The 18888-nt window shown below is 43.4% G+C and overlaps 1 protein-coding gene across 7 annotated transcripts in view; it reads right to left on the reverse strand.

The window, feature by feature from the left end:
* Positions 1-18888, reverse strand: part of TMCC3 (transmembrane and coiled-coil domain family 3) — a 245547-nt gene that overhangs the window by 7051 nt on the left and 219608 nt on the right. For 5 of the 7 annotated variants that reach the window (XM_081061187.1, XM_081061188.1, XM_081061190.1 and 2 more), the window contains 2 exons: positions 4075-4979; positions 1697-1832 (listed from right to left, as the gene is read on the reverse strand). In XM_081061187.1, the coding sequence (XP_080917313.1) occupies positions 1697-1832; positions 4075-4979 (1041 nt within the window). Of the gene's footprint in view, positions 1-1696; positions 1833-4074; positions 4980-8038; positions 8498-18888 lie in introns of those variants that run through there. The other 2 variants (XM_081061189.1, XM_081061192.1) reach the window with 2 other exon arrangements.

Consider the following 18888-nt stretch of genomic DNA (forward strand, 5'->3'; position numbering starts at 1 on the left):
AAAAAATACTGACATGAACTCTTCTGAACTTTTAGGCTCCCTACGGGAAGTCCCTTCATTTATCTTACCCATTCATCCCTCAAGTATATTTCTTTAAAAAAGGAAAAACAATTACTAACCCAAACTATCCCCTAAATAAGAAAACAAAATATTTAGAATAATCCAGTGACATCCCAGACATGTTCTAAAACAATGATCTAACAAAACTGACTGCGTGGTTCACCTGGCAACACTTAACATTTAAATGGGTTCACATTTTTCAAGCTAGCCAGTGGTGAAGCTGTCTCCTAACTCAGAGCAGGGGCAGACATGCTCAAGTGTCCTCTGTAGACAAGCGCTGACTACCAGCTCTGCCTGATGGCTTGGCTTCCAAAATTGTCTAAGTTCACAGCTGGGATTACTGTGTTTCCCTGAAAATAAGGCCTACCCCGAAAATAAGCCCCAGTTAAGATCATCAGCCAGATGGACGCATTTAGTGTGTTAACGACGATGTTCCAGAAGAAGATGACATGATTGTATTTTAATAAATGTAGATTGTTGTACATGAAAAAATAACACATCCCCTGAAAATACACCCTAATGCGTCTTTTGGAGCAAAAATTAATATAAGACCTGGTCTTATTTTCAGGGAAACACAGTAGCACAGGCTCAGCCCGTGACACAGAGTGAAACAAAACACAAGGAATTGAGACTCCAGCTCACACACTGTGGAAGGAATCTCTCTTTATGTTTCAGTGCTTTCCCTTGTGAAGTGGCGCTGGAGAAAATAGTCACTGGTTACAAAGGGAACTTGTAAAAGTGAAGCTGAACGTTCCTTGAAGGGTACACATTTTTGTTTTTCTAAAAAAGGCCATCAGTCTGTTTTTTTAAAAAAGGCGATCAATGGGAATGTAAACTGGTGCAGCCACTATGGAAAACAGTTTGGTGGTTCCTCAAAAGTTAAAAACAGAACTGCTTTATGACCCAGCAATTCCACTGCTAGGTATGTACTCGAAGGAAATGAAATCAGTATCTAGAAGAGACACCTGCACCCCCATGTTCACTGCAGCACTATTTACAATAGTCAAGGCATAGAAACAACCTAAGTGTGTACTGATGAATGAATAAATAAGGAAAGTGTAGTACATATCCACAATGGAATATTATGCAGCCACGAGAAGGAAGGAGACCCTTCCTTCTCACGTTGTCATTTGTGACAACGTGGATGGATTTTGAGAGAATTATGTTAAGTGAAATAAGTCAGACAGAGGACGACATATACTGTTGTGATCTCATACGTAGAATCTAAAAATCTGAACTCAGAGAAACAGGGAACAGACGGGTGGTTGCCAGAGGAGGGGGGTAGGGGGTGTGGGCAAAATGGGTGAAAGTGGTCCAAAGGTATCAACTTCCCATTAAAAAGGCAAGGTTCATCTTACATTTAACATTTTCTTAAAAATTTGGTTGAGATGGGGAGTGTAGGGTATAGGTGATGGGCTTGGGGGGTAGGTAATACTTATTAACTAAGGCAGAAAGTAATCAGAATATAGGTTCTTCACTCAATAATGACTGTACCATGAGCTAACGGGGTTAATAAGTGGAGAGGAAATGTTTGCTCCATGTGCCCGAAATTCAGGGCTTAAGAGTAATGCACTGTTTGCGAAATGAATTAACGGCTGGGAAGAGCCTGTGTGTCTAGTGACAGACGGAAAGGTACCTGGATATCCCGGGAGCGCTCGCAGGCCTGGTAGGCCACCTTCTCCTCGATGCTGGCCAGCTCCTGTTTCAAGTTGGACGTCTCATGCTGATGCAGGTCCGTCAGGTCATGGAGCTGGTCTTCTAGTCGCTCGTACCTTTGTTAACAAGAGGAGCCGATGCTGAGCATGAGATTTCAGAGGAGTCCTACAGCACATTCTATAATAGAATGACGTCCCTTATATCTCACTGCCACCAATGCCCCTTGGCTTGGTTTTATCGCTTTGGCATACTGTATTTCCAAAAGAAAAATCTAGCTGTAGGGAATATACTTCTGAGTAACACTGAATTCCAGCTCCAGAGAAGACCGGTCTCTAGAGTCCTAACTCTGTCTCCTCACCACTGAGGTTTCGTGCAAAGCAAATCTGGCCTGTCCATGTCAGAGAAAAGGGCTTTTCCAGCGCCTTTGCTGGCTGCAGGACAGACCTCGCCACTGATGCATTCACCACGGCTGGTGAGGAGACGGCTGTCTGGGACCCTGCTCAAGGTGAGGACCCCCGCTGGCATCCCGCGCTTCTCCCTGCTCTGCCCTCACAGTGCCTACCGATTCACAGGCACAGCTGGCTCTCATGTGCCAGAGCACCTCGAGGGAGATCCAATTACTGAGCTACAACCAATTCCATCCACTATTTTTCCAGTGCGCACATGGATTCTAAATACATGTTTCAGCTCTTGCAACTTAAGTGCCAATAACAAATTAAGCTCATTATAAATTATAGATGGCTTATCAGGGGGCAGATTTCCCAAAGTTCAACTCTAAAGTAACAGAGGCACAAAATTCCCAGTCCCAGCCCTCATCTTCAGAGAAGAGGGATTTGTTTTATATTTATATAAACTTGTGATGTTTATTTTGGAAACAGGAAGCACTATTTGGGGAAGATACACTAGCCTGGAATGACTTCAATCAATGACAGTTTTAGATGCTTATTTAGGTCGCCTGATAGAATCATTCTTAAAAAATCAATACAGATTTAATGTTTACTCTCAAGTAGGATTTCATAGGTACCCAATGTTGGTGTTATAAATAAGCCTTTTAAGATTTCTTAAAGCAAGCAATATAGTCAGTGGCTAAATCATGAGGATTACAAATATAACTGTATGATAAATGAGAACAAAAACTTTCCTAAATTTATGTAAACAGATACTTGTGACTTAGGGTAAAATTTGGATCCAAAGAGTACCATATCCCAAACTGTTTGGATGGAATTAAGATTAATATTCTCTGGAAAAGTTGTGACTCAAAAACAGTCCTTGTGTGACAAAGAAACCATAGTCAAAGATGTATGCAGAAAGTTAAAACTAATCATTTCATAAAATACGAGCTGAAAAAAAGCCACATTCATAAATAATACATATGTAAAACCATAAATCAGATATAAAACGACATGAAAGCTAATTTAAAATTTAAACCTTTCAATATGATAGGTATTCACTTTTTTAATCTACATTTTTATAAGTAACACTCATTTTGACAAAACTCTTGGAGAATATTTTTATTGGGAAAATGGTGGGAAATCGCCTATTTGGGCATCTACACTTTTTATTAATAAGCTACAAATCACATATAAGCCAGTCTATAAAATACCTGACTTTTGGGGCAACCGGATGGCTCTGTTTGTTAGAGCATGAGCTCTGAACAACAGGGTTGCCAGCTCGATTCTGACATCGGCCAGTGAGCTGCGTCCTCCACAACTAGACTGAAAACAACGACTTGACTTGGAGCTCATGGGTCCTGGAAAAACACACTGTTCCCCAATATTTCCCAATAAAAAAAACTTAAAAAACAACAACAACAACTTTGTTGTTGTTGACTTTTAAAATTAGCTAATACAATCCACAAGATTTGAATTTATACTTTAATTTTAAACTTTCTTTTGAACACTCTTCATTTAGGGTGAAAAGTTTAATGAGCAAAATACAGTACATCAAAAAAATATGCTATAGAAAGACTGTAAGACTGATATACGAAATAAAATCTACCTTGTTGGACAATGAATTAGTTTTTCACTCGATGGTCATTTTATATTATGGAGGAAAATCAAATACAGCTCTATGAACTGGTTAACGAAACCTCTCAAGTCAAGCCCCTGAATCAGGAGCTTAATATACACACCAGTCATAGCCGAAAGAGTGGTATTTTAACAGACCCACACATACAATGTCTTTCTCTAAGCTGTCAAGCTGTTAAGTCACAAACTGCAAAAATTATGGAAAGAACTATGGACTCCCAAATGCCTTCTGACCCATATTCCTCTTTATGAAAAAAACAACCATTGGCGCATCACTTTTGCGCTCTCCATAGTGAGCAGCTTCTGAAAAAACGGGAAGAGTCGGAAATACCTGTATCTTTCCTCTTGCAAGGTCTGAGAGATAAAACCGTATTCTCTCTTAAACTGCACTTTCAGGGCCTCGATGTCCTCGGCCAGCTGTGCCTGGGTATCCTTGATCTCCCGCAGCTCCTCCAGGATCATGGAGAGCTTCCCCTGGCTGTCCAGCGTGCCAGGTCCCCCGGCCCCGAATGACTGGTTCCCATTACTGTCGGCGGAGCCCGACGTGCCGCTCGAACACTCATCGTCGCTGCCATACTTGGGTTTGTTCACAGTGGTCGCGCTGCCCCCATAGACCCTGGCACTCGCCTCAGGCCTAAACTCCTCTAAGGAATTTTTTAAGTGAGCAATGTTGTCTGCGCTGCCAAACTTATTCCGGATCAAGTTGGCAAACTCTCTGGACTTATTGAAGACAAACACAGGTGGAGTGAGGGAGACCCCCGGCATGCCCGATTTACTGCTCTCCATGCAGTGGGGAGCAGTTCGAGACTTGGCGTGGGCATCTTTCAGAGAGTGTGGGATGTCCTTAGAAATGTCCTTGGAACTTCTGGAGGCTCCATTCTGCTCGATCTCCCGGAGCTTTCGGTGATACTGTTCTAACTTCTTCTGCAGCTGGGCGATGGAGTGAGCTGATTTCTGATTCTTCTTCTCAAAGACTTGTTTGATACGGCCAGCCTGCTGCTTGTCCGCACTGTTGACTAGTTTCAGATACTCCGCAACGTTCCCATCGCGGGAGGTTTGCTCGATTTTGATCTGCTCTGTCACCTTTAGAATCTTTTGTTTCAGGCTGTCCGCGCTGAGTTTAACCTTGTGGAAGTCCAGGACGCCATCTGGTACGTCAAAGTTGAGGTTGGTGTCGGACCCCCCTCGGCGTATGTTTAGGGGCAAGCTTAGGGTATTCATGTCATGACGTTCTACCTGAAAGAGACAGAGGAGGCACTTTAAGATTTGAAGTCAAAGAGACAGTTACCGACGACAGAATCTGTGCACACACAACTTTAAGTCCCACATTAAAAAAAACCCACAACTCTCACTATCCTCTTAAACTGAATACAGGACAGTCCAACCCTTTGGGTATCCACGTACACTAACTGTGAGATTCGGATCTCCCAGGGTATCCAATTCTCTGTCTGACTAGATGGTAACTGTTGGCTGCCAGGGTAGAAATGCGTAATGGAATGAGGTTACCAGTCAGTCCTGGTTTCCCAAAGTGCCCCGTAACTGGGATGCCTGCCAGGCCCCATTCTCAGTGAACTTCACCGTTGTGGGAGACGCGTCCAATTCAGAACCCAATCATTTAATAGAAGGAGAATGAAAGAAAGAAAAGGAAGAAAGTTCCAGAAGGTACAGTCATCAACACCAGAAATGATTTTCTTATTGGAATCATTAAACAGATGTGACGGAATAATATGGTACAAGGTTAATTTTAATAATTGAGAAACAACAGTATTTAGATGTGGAAACAACAGCAACCCACAATTTAAGAGATTAAAAAAAACCACAACAGTAATAATGCTAAGACCATGTGAAATGGCTTTCTCACAAGGGCCACCTGGGGAAAAGAGCTGCAAAGTATCAAGCATCTTGGCTGGGGGTGGGGGGCGACGATGACGACGACACACTGACACCAATTTGTGCTCTAAAAGGGACGGCAAGTGCAGCCTGGGTGCCTGGGTGGACATTCATGTGGCTGTCTTGTTTGACCCTCACGTTACCATGCCACACAAAGAATGTTAAATCAATACAACAGCTAGAAACTGAGACCGAAAGGAGTCAGGATTTGAATCAAATCCCACTAACTGAGGTCTGCTTTCCACTCCGGACACTCTACTATGAGTGTCCGCTGAGGACTCAAAAACAGGTGTTTGTAGAGTCTGAATACAGTCTATAAACAAGATTCGTAAGTATCTAAACAGAATCATCTTATATTTGTCAGGTTAACAACCCTTTGATTAGAATAATGCCTTGATAGAGAGTCTCAACAGAATTCAAATGGGAGATAAGACAATATTCAGCACGAGTTACCTTTTTTTTAGGGGACAGTAACTGATATAGCAAAGAATTAATAAGATAATAACTTAATAGACCTCACATTGCCTAAGTGACCCAGACTTGAATATAGACCGTTTCCAACACTGAGTATTATTAACACTCTGCCATATGAAAAATGCTGCCCTGTCCTTTTTCCCATAGACTGGAGCCCGATGGCACAGCGGAACACTGGGGGTCTGGTCTCCTGCACAACTTGCAAAAGTTTGTGAACATTACTTCTTGGCCCCTCTCTTCTCACACAGAATTCTGCCATGAATAAGAGACAGTGGCTGCCTTGTCTCGCAAAAGAGCGTCACATAGCAGGAAAGGCTGGAAGGAAATGAACGCCAAGTTTCTGGAATACTAGAAAACAGAATATATGAAAAAAGGATAGAGGAATTGTGACCTCATCTGATCAAGAGGGAAGGATGGGGATAGGGATTAAAGAAGACTAAAGTCTATGATAGTCCTCATCACGATTATGCTCTAATCTAATCATGCTCTTCTACTTCTCAGAAACTTTCTTGACTCCCTAAAGCCTCCAGTGAAATAATACAACCTGGCCACTTGTAAGACCCTACCTTACCTTTCAGACCTTACCTTGTACCCGAGTCATCTTACTGAACCATACAACTCAATATTCCCGGAATGTATGTGTATTCCTCATATGTCTAATTCCTCATATGTCTAAATGTGATTTCCTCTTATGTCTAATATCCATAATGCCTGGCACCCATCCACCTCTGCTAATCAAAATCCTACATAAGCTTTAAGATCCATTTCAAATGCCACTTCTTCCATGAAGTTTTGCCTTGTCCGGCTGGAAAGCTCCCTTCCTTTCTGTGACCCTCCATGGTGCTTCTGTGGCACCGCTCTACTGCTCCTTTATCACTCACGCAAGGACTGTCACCCCAGAGTGCAGGCTCCTTCAGGGGACAGCTGGTGTCACACCCGTACCCAGCTTATTCCAACCCTGTCCCTTGTTCACAGGAGGCTATGAATAAATGTCTGTGAAACTAAAATAACATGATTCTTTATCATTCAGGACAGTCTACACTTGAGTTATTAGGGCTCTAAATGCCTGAAAGGTGTGGTCCAGCAGAGATCCAACGTTTCACCCTCATCAAACATTTCTGAAATTTGCTAACGAGCAGTAAGAGTGATTGATTTGAGCTATAAATGCTGTAGCTTTCCCTGAACTGGGCTCTCGAGGACATGCCAACCATTGTTACAACTCTAAGTGAGCCAGAAGTCAGCCAGCCTCTGCACAAACATTCCTGTGTGCACAAGGCTGTCTGTCGTGGCCCTGCCACCTGAGAAAACAGGGCCACACTGAAGTCATTTAAGATACAGTTTAACAGAATCAAAACATGACCTTGGAAGTTCTGCCCACACAGAGCTGACGATTCCAGGTAGCGATGTTTTTCCAATACCTACATAATAAATTCTGCATCATTTCAAATTGATTCAACTAAATGGAGAGTTTCTGAGTATGAATGTACAACAACATACACAAACACAAATAAGGACTTTTAAACTTTAATTGAAGTATAATTTATACTCAGAAGAGAGCACATTTGGTAAGTATAAAACTCGATGAATTTTCACAAACTGAACACACTCTGTAACCAGGACCCATTAAGAAACAACAGAAATTCCCCCCGGGCCCCCTTCGGTCATAAACCCCCCACCTCCAGGGGGAACCACACACCTGACTGCTGACAACATACGTTAGTTTTCACTGATAGATCATGTACTCGTCTCCTCTTTTTCTCCACGTTGTTTGTGAGATTCATAAGAATGTGCTTGTGCCCTCCTGAAGCTTACGAAAGATCTGACTGAATGATAAAAGCAACAGCAACAAAACCCCCCAAACAACCTGCCTGGTATTCCCTACAGAGAAGTCCACTGCTATGTTTGAAGACACAGAGGGTTTTATCACTTACCTTAACCACCTGCAGCCATAAGTCATGACCTGTCCTTCCACCTTTGATTCTCAAGCGCACCGCAGCGGGCCACCCAGCTCTGGCGTCTCCACGCAGTGGCCTATTTTCTCAGGCGGCAGGGCCACGACAGACAGCCTTGTGCACACAGGAATGTGTTTACGCAGGGGCTGGCTGACTTCTGGCTCACTTAGAGTTGTAACAATGCTTGGCATGTCCTCGAGAGCCCAGGTCGGGGAAAGCTACAGCATTTATAGCTCAAATCAATCACTCTTACTGCTTGTCAACAAATCTGTTAGAAATGTGTGATGAGGGTGAGAAGCTGGATCTCTGCTGGGCCACACCTTTCGGCCTTTTAGAGCCCTAGCCCTGCAGGGCCATTACTGCCAGCTTAACACATCATCACTAGATACTCATACACTCCCTGAACACAAATGGCAATTTCATGTACATGCTGGGAGCAAAGCCCTGAGAGTCCTCCGTCCTCCCTTTAATCTTGTCTCGGCACTGAGGTCAACTGTACAGTGAGTGCAGCTGTTTCAGGGCTGGGCCCCGAGAGAAGGACAAAGGTTCCTGGACCCGAGACTCAGCATGCATGTGGCCTGTGTGAATCAGGAGACACGTGTTCATTTTGGCACTGACATTCTCCAGCGACACTGCTCATAGGTAAATCAAATAACATCTGTGGATGTAGGTGTCCTAATCTATGGACTAAGAGAGAACCAGAGAACTCAGAGATAACATTGCAAAATTCCATGAAATGTATCCCAGTTCCATGAAATGTACCTGTACTGTGAGACAGTATCATGGAATAGTGAAGACCCTGGGCTCTGGAGACAGACTGCTTTGGCTTCCATCCTGGCCTACGCTTATGAGCTGTGTGACCCTGGAAAAACGATGATGTCCCTCTGTGTCTCAGTTTCCTTTTCTGTAACATGGAGATAATGATTCTTCAAAGAGTTGTTGTGGGGAGTAAGGAAGATAACACATGCCAAGTACTTCAAAACTTGACAGAGAGAGTGGTTTCAATAAAGGTTTCCCATTGTTATTATTCCAATTCATTTAAAATTGTACCTATATGTAAAAACCGAAAGGAAAACAAGCTCCAAAGTGTACACAATGGTTATCATTGTACTGTGAGGTTATGAGGAGTCATTCTTTATATTATACTTTTGTATTTTCCAATTTTTAAAAATAATGAACATGAATTACTGTTTTGGCAAAAAAGACGCTGTTTTTAAAAATGACTGCTAGCCTCTCTCAGTTCTCCCAAAATTATTTGGCTATTATTACCTTACATGAAAGGCAGACCACCAACACCCCAGTGAAAAGCCATTCCTAATAATGTTTTCCTTCAGGCAGCAGAATCATTTCCATTGTCACTTGAATGTTCTGGAACAAAGGCTAAGGAAGAGCTGAAGCCCTGGACGGACGTCAGAAACTGACACTGAGTCATGTCTGCAACAATCCAAGCCTCCAGCACGACGTGAGTGAGTTCAGCTCACTCACCGGGATGCCAGGGCCAACTCCATCATTACCAGTGCTGCTCGAGCACGCTGTTTAGACTTCCAGAGAGAGCTGTCCTTAGGACATTTCATATTTACCCCCTGAAGCTCCAGAGGAAAATGAACAAAAAGGGAAGGACAATACCACCCAAACCCCCACGCAAGAGAACTGAGTGAATGGGGGGGGGCCTCCTGTGAACCCCTGGAGGGCGTGGACTGAGACAGGAATCCCCTGAGGTTCTGGGGGGTCACTGAGTAGTCAGGGTATGCAGAGGCATAAGAGAGATCAGAACGAGGGGAGAGAGAGCCGCCGACTTAGTCCCGAGGCCGACACCATGAACCTTTGCTTAAAGAAAACCTGCTTGAGCTCAGTCATCAGGAAAGGGTCAGGTCCTTCACACTGGCTGTCATTTCCCAGGCAACAGGCACTTCCCAGCACACAGGAGGGCAGGTTTACGGACAGCCCACGTGGAGCTGCATGTTCAGTACCCAGAGACTGTCACAGGTGTCTGTGGCCCAGGTGTCCGAGTCCACACAGCTGACCTTCTGTACTCTTACTCGTTTTAGCTCAACTCTAACTTCAGGTCTAGAGTGAAGACAGTTCCAGTGGTGTACCAGTCAAAAGGTTCTAGGCTTTGCTGTGGTAACAAACAATGTCAAAATAGCAGTGGCTTGAAAGAAAAACAAAGGTTTATTTCTTGCTCAGGCTAACATATCTGTTGTAAATCAGCGGAGGGATCCAGGCTGTCACGGAGCCTCTGCCATCCAGAATGTTGCTGGTGGTGACAGCGGGGGTTACCTAGGGAACCGTCCACTGGCTCCTAAAGTGGACGGGTCTCTTCTGCCAGAAGAGACCCGCTGACTTCCTCCGCTCATTGCCCCACCTGACTTCAAGGGAAGCATGGGGCAGGGAAGTACAATCATACCACATACCCAGGAGGAAAGAAATCGTGTTAGTATGAAGCACAGGACCTTATTTGTTAACTCTGAGACAGGTCCTACTAGTATTACTATTTTACAAATGAGAAAACTAAGCACAGAGTTCAGTACTCTGCCCAGGGGCACACAGATAGAAAGTGGCAGAGTTAGGACTGAAATCCCCTGTCTCCAGAGCCTGCCTCCCTAACAAAAATGACTGAGTACTTCTCTTACGAGTCAGGCAATAGATAAGAAAGGTTTTCTTATATATTCATACATTCTTTTACATCAACCCTATTTCATGAGAAAAGCAAGGCTTGTAAAGAATACATATGTTTCTTGAGCTCCATGGATAATAAATAGCTTAGCTGGGGCTCAACTTAGATATATGAAATATGCAAGACTTTGAAAGATCCGTACAAGCTCAGCCACCGGCCATGTGAGAATCCATCCTGCAGCAGTCCCTAATGTGGTTATCCAGATGCGTGCGGAAGCTTTCAGCTCGGTTTAGACCACTCCGTCAGGAAATTCTCCCTCAGGCCGAATGTGAAGTCATCACCCATGTGACTTCCTACCCGTGGCCCTGGTGTCCGTGCTGGGACAACATCAATGTCAGGTTTGACACAACCTGTAAAATCCATTTCTCATCATCCATGCTCCAAAACGTAAACAGTGACTTACGCACAATAATTTTATGATAAAAAAAAGCTTACTGCTTTTATCAAAATCATGGCGAAGCACTTACAATCACCAAGAGAAAAAAAGAAAATGAGGAAATAGAAGAATCAGAAAAGTAAGATAAAGGACCTACGGGGAAGAAGCAAGAGCCTAATAAGTACGGGACTGATTATTTGGACATATGGAAAACGGCACTCAGCAGAGAAGCCATGGGTTTGCCTGGAGAGAAGGAAAGACACCCTTCCCTACGCTGGGTGACAGAGCTGAGAGAACCAGGCGCTGCTAGGCAGGGCCCTGAAGGGGCACCTTTGTATGTTCTCCCAGAAAAACTTTGAACTTTATCACTATCCTACTTGTAATACGTAGGATACTCTAAGACACCTTCCCTCTTGCTACACCGTGGTCACCTGACACACACTTGCTAAAGGTCTCAACAGTCAGTGAACATGGGCCAGGGAAGCCAACCCAATCACGGACCGGACCATAGCATCAGAAACTTGGGTTTATTGCTAATGGAGCTAACTTGTACTGGAAAAATAACCGAATGCTTGACGAGTGTCCTTATCATGACATAATTAATATATTCATGGGGATACCTGCACAGAATATTCAATACCTCTATTTTAGAAGAAAGCCACTTTCCCCATGACATGCTAGAAATGAAAAAGTCTTGAAGGTCTTCACGTAGTATCCAAAAGGATATCAGCAAACTGTCTTAGTGAAATGTTTGTTCTAATTTGTTTAGACAAAGAACACTTCCGTTTGTAATTCAAGTTTGACAAAAATACATTCTGAACTAGAAATAAATTCAGTGTACAGACGGGAATTGAGTCACTACTTTTACCATAAAGGTTTTGCTTCCCCCCACCTCTTCCTCTCTTAGCATCACTGACAAAAGAAAATCTGTAGAGTCAAAAGTTCCATTTATTGACTGCAGGTGAAGTAAATCTCATCCTCTGGAATCAGGGATGATTTGGGAGGGGGCTGGAATACAGTACCTTTGATAGCTCAATCCTTTATCCACAGACACTGCTAATTAATAGTGTAAAAGTAGGCACAGTGTTCAAGGTTCTCAAAACCAAATTCTTCAAACACCTTTAAGCACTTACAAACACTTGATACTGTAATTAAAAATAATTATCTTCTCATTAAGCCTCTCCCAGACAACAGTGGTAACCTATTTTGAATTACATGCACTAGAAAATACATATTTCTTCAAAATAGCTTATAACTCACTTTCAATGAATGCAAACTAATCCCTTACAAAATCAGTCTGACCTGGGAAAGATTTACTATATACTGTATAACTTACATAAGAATTAAATTAAAGGGGAGAAACAGATTAAAAAAGACTGTGCCTTGAAGGGTGGAAGGGGAAGGCTATGGTAATGAAAATCAAGCAACTTAGAATGAATAGCGAGCACAGGTCAAGAACAGCACGGGTCCCCTGGGGAGAAAACTGTACAGGGAACCCAGGCAAAACCCAAAGAGGGCTCTTTCTACGAAGAGGAAGGAGTCTCTGGGGACCCCACACACCTCGAAAACAGGCGAGGTTGGGAAAGGGAGCAAGAACTTACCATCTCCCCTCGCCTCTGCGGGCTTGGGCCCTAAGAACTCAGCCTTCTTGAAGGAAGGGCTCCCAGTTCCTTCTTGTGGGGAGATGGAAAGTTCTAAAGAAGGGGAAGCAGAAAGCCCCAATTTTAGGGGTAAACACAGAATCAACGTCATTGAGGCTTCTAGTTCCTACATTCAGAAGAAACTGAGGGACGGGGTGAGTGAGTACCCCGGGCACTAAACTAACAAGTTCTGGGGGTTCTGGAATCTTCCCACCCATACTTCTTAGTTCCCACTGGTTCCTGGCAGTGTCTGTCAGCAAATCCTTCCTGGGAAAAGGACCTGAGCACTTGGCTTGAAGGCTAAGGGGGACGTGGGAATGCCACATTCCACTCCAAGAGAACCACCCCCAGGAACTGAGGGAGTAGAGGCAGTAGCTCTAAAGGAGGAAGAAAAATGAGTTTCTAAGGCCCTTAGGCAGTGAGCAGAGAACAGCCAGCCCTGGCAGCCAGGAGCCTGAGAGCCAGCCGGGAGACGGAAGGTCTGCCTCCATCCCAAGAACGGGGCCCCAGCCTTCTCCTTTTCATACAGTATTTATTCCTTCCCTCACCCTCAAAACACAGAGGGTGGGCATTCTTGGCAGGGACATGTGCTTATCTAAGTTTCAGAATGGCAGCTACAAATCCAGCACATCTCCGGCCGGCTGGAAGGAGCTCTCTGAGGAGTCCTCAGGGCGCCACCCGCCCCGCAGGCACACACGATGACCAACTTCATATGAGGGGCACTGTACGGCAGGCAACAGGACTTAGGCTTTTGGAGCTGGAAGAATCGTTAGAGACTACATTTGGCCTACTGTCTGTTTTTTAATGCAGCAGCTAGAATATGAACCCAAGTACTTTTTCATTTTGACCCATGTTCTTCTGTTTGTTACAGGGAAAGCAGTTTGTCTACTAACGTATAGCTTCCTGGATAAACACAAAACGAATGTAACAGTGATGATGAGAAGGGTTTCCATCAGATAATAACTATGCTTCCCTCTTTGCTGTGGGTGCTAGAATGCTCAGAACCAAACTTTGAGTAACTGTTAGACCTGCTGATTGGCTTTTTGCTTCCCCTTATTACCGCTTATGACGCGCCCTTATCATAATCTTACTCTTAGTGCAAAGAGGTGAGTGCCCTTCAGTCTTTAGATGCTAACTAAGTATGCCATCCTGCGTGGAGAAGAACACAACACTCTCACTCCCACGTGTTGACAGGGGTAATGTTCCCAAACATGCCCAGCTCATAAACTTCCCCATTCTCAGGGCACCCACAGAAAACCACACTAGGGGTCACAACTGGGCTTGTGTTCTTTGAAAAGTTGCTGTATGACTGGGCCAGGAACCAGCATTTGGTATTCAGTACAATCCCAAAGCAAACCTAAGCCTCATAATTAAGTTATTCTCTGCAGGTCAGGATTAAATTTGTTTTGGTACTACAACAAACACTGGGGTTGGGACAGGGGAAACATATGTACCAGATGATTTGTAGTATAGAATTTTGTTGTAAATAGATCAGAACACCACCAGCCATCAGTCAGGGCTTAGAAATAACATAATTTTGAGGCAGTCGAAGGAAAACTGATCTCTATTATTTTCTTTTCCTTTTGCAATAATGAAGTTATTTTCTTTGAGCAATTTTATATTTTCTAATGTGAGCCAGCAGTATTGTCACTGATAGCAATTAGAAATAAAAAGCTGCTTTTAGTTCAACCAAATAATAAATAGCTGTCATGCAGGGTCTCTGGTCCCACTCCCCACACAAGAACGCAGGACATGGTGAGGCCAAAAAGGAACACCCACGGAGCCATAGGTAGGGGAGTCATACCACCATATTCTCGATGGCGGCTGGTCGAGACACAAAAGCAAACATCCGCCAGTACCCCAAGGAGGGCACCCCAGTCCGGTTGGCAGCTAGGCGAGACAGGAAGTAAAATCAATACGATCCGCGACCCACAAGTCCCCACAATAGCATTACACTTAAAGAAACAATTGTTAATGTCCATGAAAGGTGCATTCAATCAACATTTTAGTATTTATTTCCAGCGAGGAATAACAACCTTATTTGGAAGTTGTGTTGGACCTTCAAATGAGGGCAATCAATATAAAAACTCTGACCTCCATGGGTCGACGAATAAAATGATCTTCTGAAAAGAAAAATCAGATCATGTCTGGTTCCTTCTGAAAAACTTCAAATTCCCTCAAGTGTGAAATCCTTAGCAAAGAATTTAAAACTCTCTTGAGCAGGGTCCTATCTGCACTATATTCCAGTAGACCCAAAAATACCGGTATTTTGAGCACATCTACGCATAGGCACTAGAGTAGGGCTGGAGCTTTATATACACTCTCCTTCAATCCTCACCATACAACGAAGCAGGGGTCATTAGCTATGCTCCACAGACTTGGATGTGGGAGGCATCAAATACGTTGTGGCTTTAGCTAATAAGACAGAACAGGATTTGTAGCAAGGGCTAAGCTCTTAGCCTTCATCTTATTCCTTTAGTCCAATAAGCCTGTATGCGTCACGTGCTTTCGGATTTCTGTATGTTAAATGCATGCTAGTTCCTGCCCCTAGCATGGCCTCCATCCCAATCTACCTTTCAACTACCAATTCAAACACTGTCTCTTTCACAAAGCCTCCCCCATTCCACACTCAGCAGGAACTGACTGCTTTCTTTGTGCTTTCCCCCAAATCTTCCTTCCCCCCTTTTCCAGTGCTTATTCTGCTAGGTACAGTATACTTGTGTAACATTTGTTTCCCCACTATCTTGAAGCCTCCGGAGGAGGGAATGTCTCATAAACCACCTGTGACCTGCCCCACATTCCTTCCCCCATAGGACAGCATCTGTTGCATGATTCAATGATTGACCGACAGCCAACTGGGGCAGACAGCTGTCTCTCATGTTTACATTCTTTCAGCTGCTTGCAATGAGATAAAGAAGAACCTGCAGCTGAGGTTGGGCTAAGATTACTTTCAAGACCGACTGGACTGTGGATTGTTAATGCTGTTGGTTCAGACAAGAGCTCAAACATTCAGAAACCTGATGTGTCTCACAGGTCTCTGTTGCTCCAAGCAGCACATAGGTGATCAGTTACCAAATGGTAAATATGAAGCTCCACCCTGCACAGAATACGCAGGTGTACTCCCTTCCTCCCCTGCGGTTACTATTGGAACTGCTGCAGGGAACCCAGGTGCCTGCTCCTTCTGACACCATGTTTTAACTCAATCCATTATTTGTGATGACGTAAGAAAGCACTCTTGTATTGCATTACATAAAAAACTTTTAAAAATAATTTATCTACTGCACCAGCAAGATAATCAAGCATATTTCCTTGTCCCTTAGGAAATCACAATTCAATAGAATGTGAACACAAGAACAAAGGAGTCCTTTTATCCTCCAAAGTCTAAGGAGTCAATAACTTGGTTAAAGAGCAAAAGCAGGTCTCAAGAAGAAAGGTCGAGAAGAGGACAGGACCTTGGCAAGACATTTAAAATTTACTTTAAAAATAGAAGCTACCAGTCCTTAAGGACTTATTAAGCATTATATAATTTCCTAAATGTATTTTTCTTTTCAAGAATCTGAGATTAGAATAATCAGTCCCATTTTACAGATGGGAAAAGTGACTTCTCTGAAGTCACAAAGCAAGCAAGTGGCAGAGCTGTGGCTCCACCCACAGCTGGAGGTGGCACCAGGTGGCACTAATAAAATCCGTACCTTTTACCTACTAGACACGAACATGTTTCCCATAACCCCTACCACCCCTAAAATGTACTTTACTTCAATCACTATGTAACCATTAAACATCACAGAGTGAAAAATTGGTATGGTGGAGAAACCAGAAGAGTAAATAGCAGACAGATTTGGACAGTTCGTGGTGCCACAAGGCAATACTGAAGATGTTCCCAATTTGACATTAAGAAACTAGATTAAATCCAAAGGTATCTTGCATAATAAAAAACGAAGATTGCTTCTGTTTTAAGTACTAACGATGATTTTTCATGTCAGTGAACCACGCGAGCTTGTGCATAAACCTCCTCTTCTAGCTAAAGTCCTGGTGATACTATAATCATCAGCCGCTCTGGGACCAGCATGCAGGTAAGAGGAAGCTTCCTCCTCTTCCTTCTACCATGGCCACAGTGGTTTAAAAGCACCATGATTTACATTTCGGATACAGTCCTCTACGAACAGACTGTTTTGTAACTTGGGAGCATGGGAACCACAAAGAAATAAATTGAACTATGGATTGTTAGGTTTAAGATAAACAGTATACCATGACCTTTCTTAGAACCAAGTCCGTATTTGGGTCGACTATATTTCCACACAGAGGGAACAGCCTTCCAGGGCCCACTTGCAGCACTTGCAACAAGCAGCCAGCCGAGATTCACAGGAAAGCCCTGATTCCAGAGCCATGCGTCCCACCCCACGGCTTAACTAGACTCCGAGTGACTGTGTAGGTTCAAATCCCAGCCCTGCCACGTTAACTGTATCACCTTGGGCAAGTTATTCTGTCTATGCCTTGGTTTCCTCATTTGTAAAGTGAGTGAGGACAGCAGGGTCTGTTTCACAGGGTGATTGTGAGGGTTAAATGAATTGATAATAGAAAGTGCTTGGAACAGGGCCTTAAATACCAAGTAAGTGCTTAAGTCCAGGCTATCATTTATTGAGCACAACATTCCCCAAGTAGCTGGGAACTTGAGAAAAGTCCAGAGCCAAGAACAACGAGGGGACTGTGGCCATGATTACGCTTTTCCGGTCGGAGCTGGGAACTGCTGCCCCCACCACGGAATCTGCCTGTGTAGGCATGTGCATCTTACAGCAGAGAGGGAGCAGGAAAGACAAGCAGGGTCTCACACACATGCCAGGAGGTCCCTCATGGATCAAGTTTCAATGAACCTAGACAGTAAAGATATTAATTTTTAAAAGAGGCCCACCCATCCAAAGCAGAACACGTATTGTCGGAGTGATTTAATCTGATATTTACAAAGGTACAGTACCTCAAATGACTAAAATTTAAAACCCTTTAATAGGTGTCAGTAGGTAGTCTTCTATGTTGCTATTTTCAGTGAAACTCGGCCTCTAAATTAAGGCCCTAAGACAAATGTCTAACATCTCCCACCACTAAACCTTTAAGCAAAACAAGGGAACACGTATTAGAAAAAAATATCTAACAATTATAACTTGCTGTGTCCTCTAAAAAGCCCCTAAACTAATTCTTTCGAGTATTATGCATGGAGCTTGTTTTTCTAGATGTGTGGGGTTGTTCTGGGCCGGGTTGTAGTTAATTCCATGAACTCATTATCAATGGAAGCGTTCTCTAATTTTACCCACGTTCTGTCTCTTTAATCCTTATTCAAACTGTCATCAAAGTCTGTTCTTTGTCCAGTAATTTCTCTCTAGATTGCCCCTTCCTTGCTACGCCCAGGTTCTTTACCCTCACTTGCTGTTTCCCTTACACAAAGGGCAATAGTTTAACCAGGTTTTCATGGCTTTTAACGTTTGTATTTCTTCAATCCAGTCCATAGAGTCATCACACTAATCTGCTAAACTTCCACTTCCATCACGTTACAACACTGCTCAAGATGTACAACGATTCATCCTTTAATAAAATTGGGTTCCTCCTCCTGCTGGTTTTCAATCCAAGTAATTTTTCCCATTGCAACTATCCAATGTCTTTTTCCTTCCACCACCCACCAGACAGATCTCAGTTCTGTCCGCTAAACACATCTCTGTAGTTTTTTTTTTTAACCTAGGTAATGTCAATGGAAAGACATCCAGCCTAAGAAAAAGCTTTTAAGACTTTATGTGAGCCTAACTGATGACAATTGCCCAGAAGCAAAGTCTCAACAGATTATGAAAATGCTCCAGAAAATGGCCGTTTTGCAATTTATTTTATACATTAGAATCAAAGGAGGAGGGTTCCTTGAAATCCATTGGTGGTAGAGTAAGGGGGTGGGAGAAAGCAAAGGGTGGGGAAATACCTGGGATTGGATAAAAGTACACTGGAGAGACAGGTACACATAGGAGGGTACAGGATAGTTAATAGTTCCCTTTTTACAGCACATAGAGATGGTAATCAGGGGACAAGAATAACAACGAGGGATTCTATAGCTTCCTACTCTGGTCTGGAAAAAAGGATTACTGACACTCCAAGGATGTCA

The sequence above is a fragment of the Rhinolophus hipposideros genome (genome assembly GCF_964194185.1).
Source record: "Rhinolophus hipposideros genome assembly, chromosome: 9".
NCBI classification, from domain to species: Eukaryota; Metazoa; Chordata; class Mammalia; order Chiroptera; family Rhinolophidae; genus Rhinolophus; species Rhinolophus hipposideros.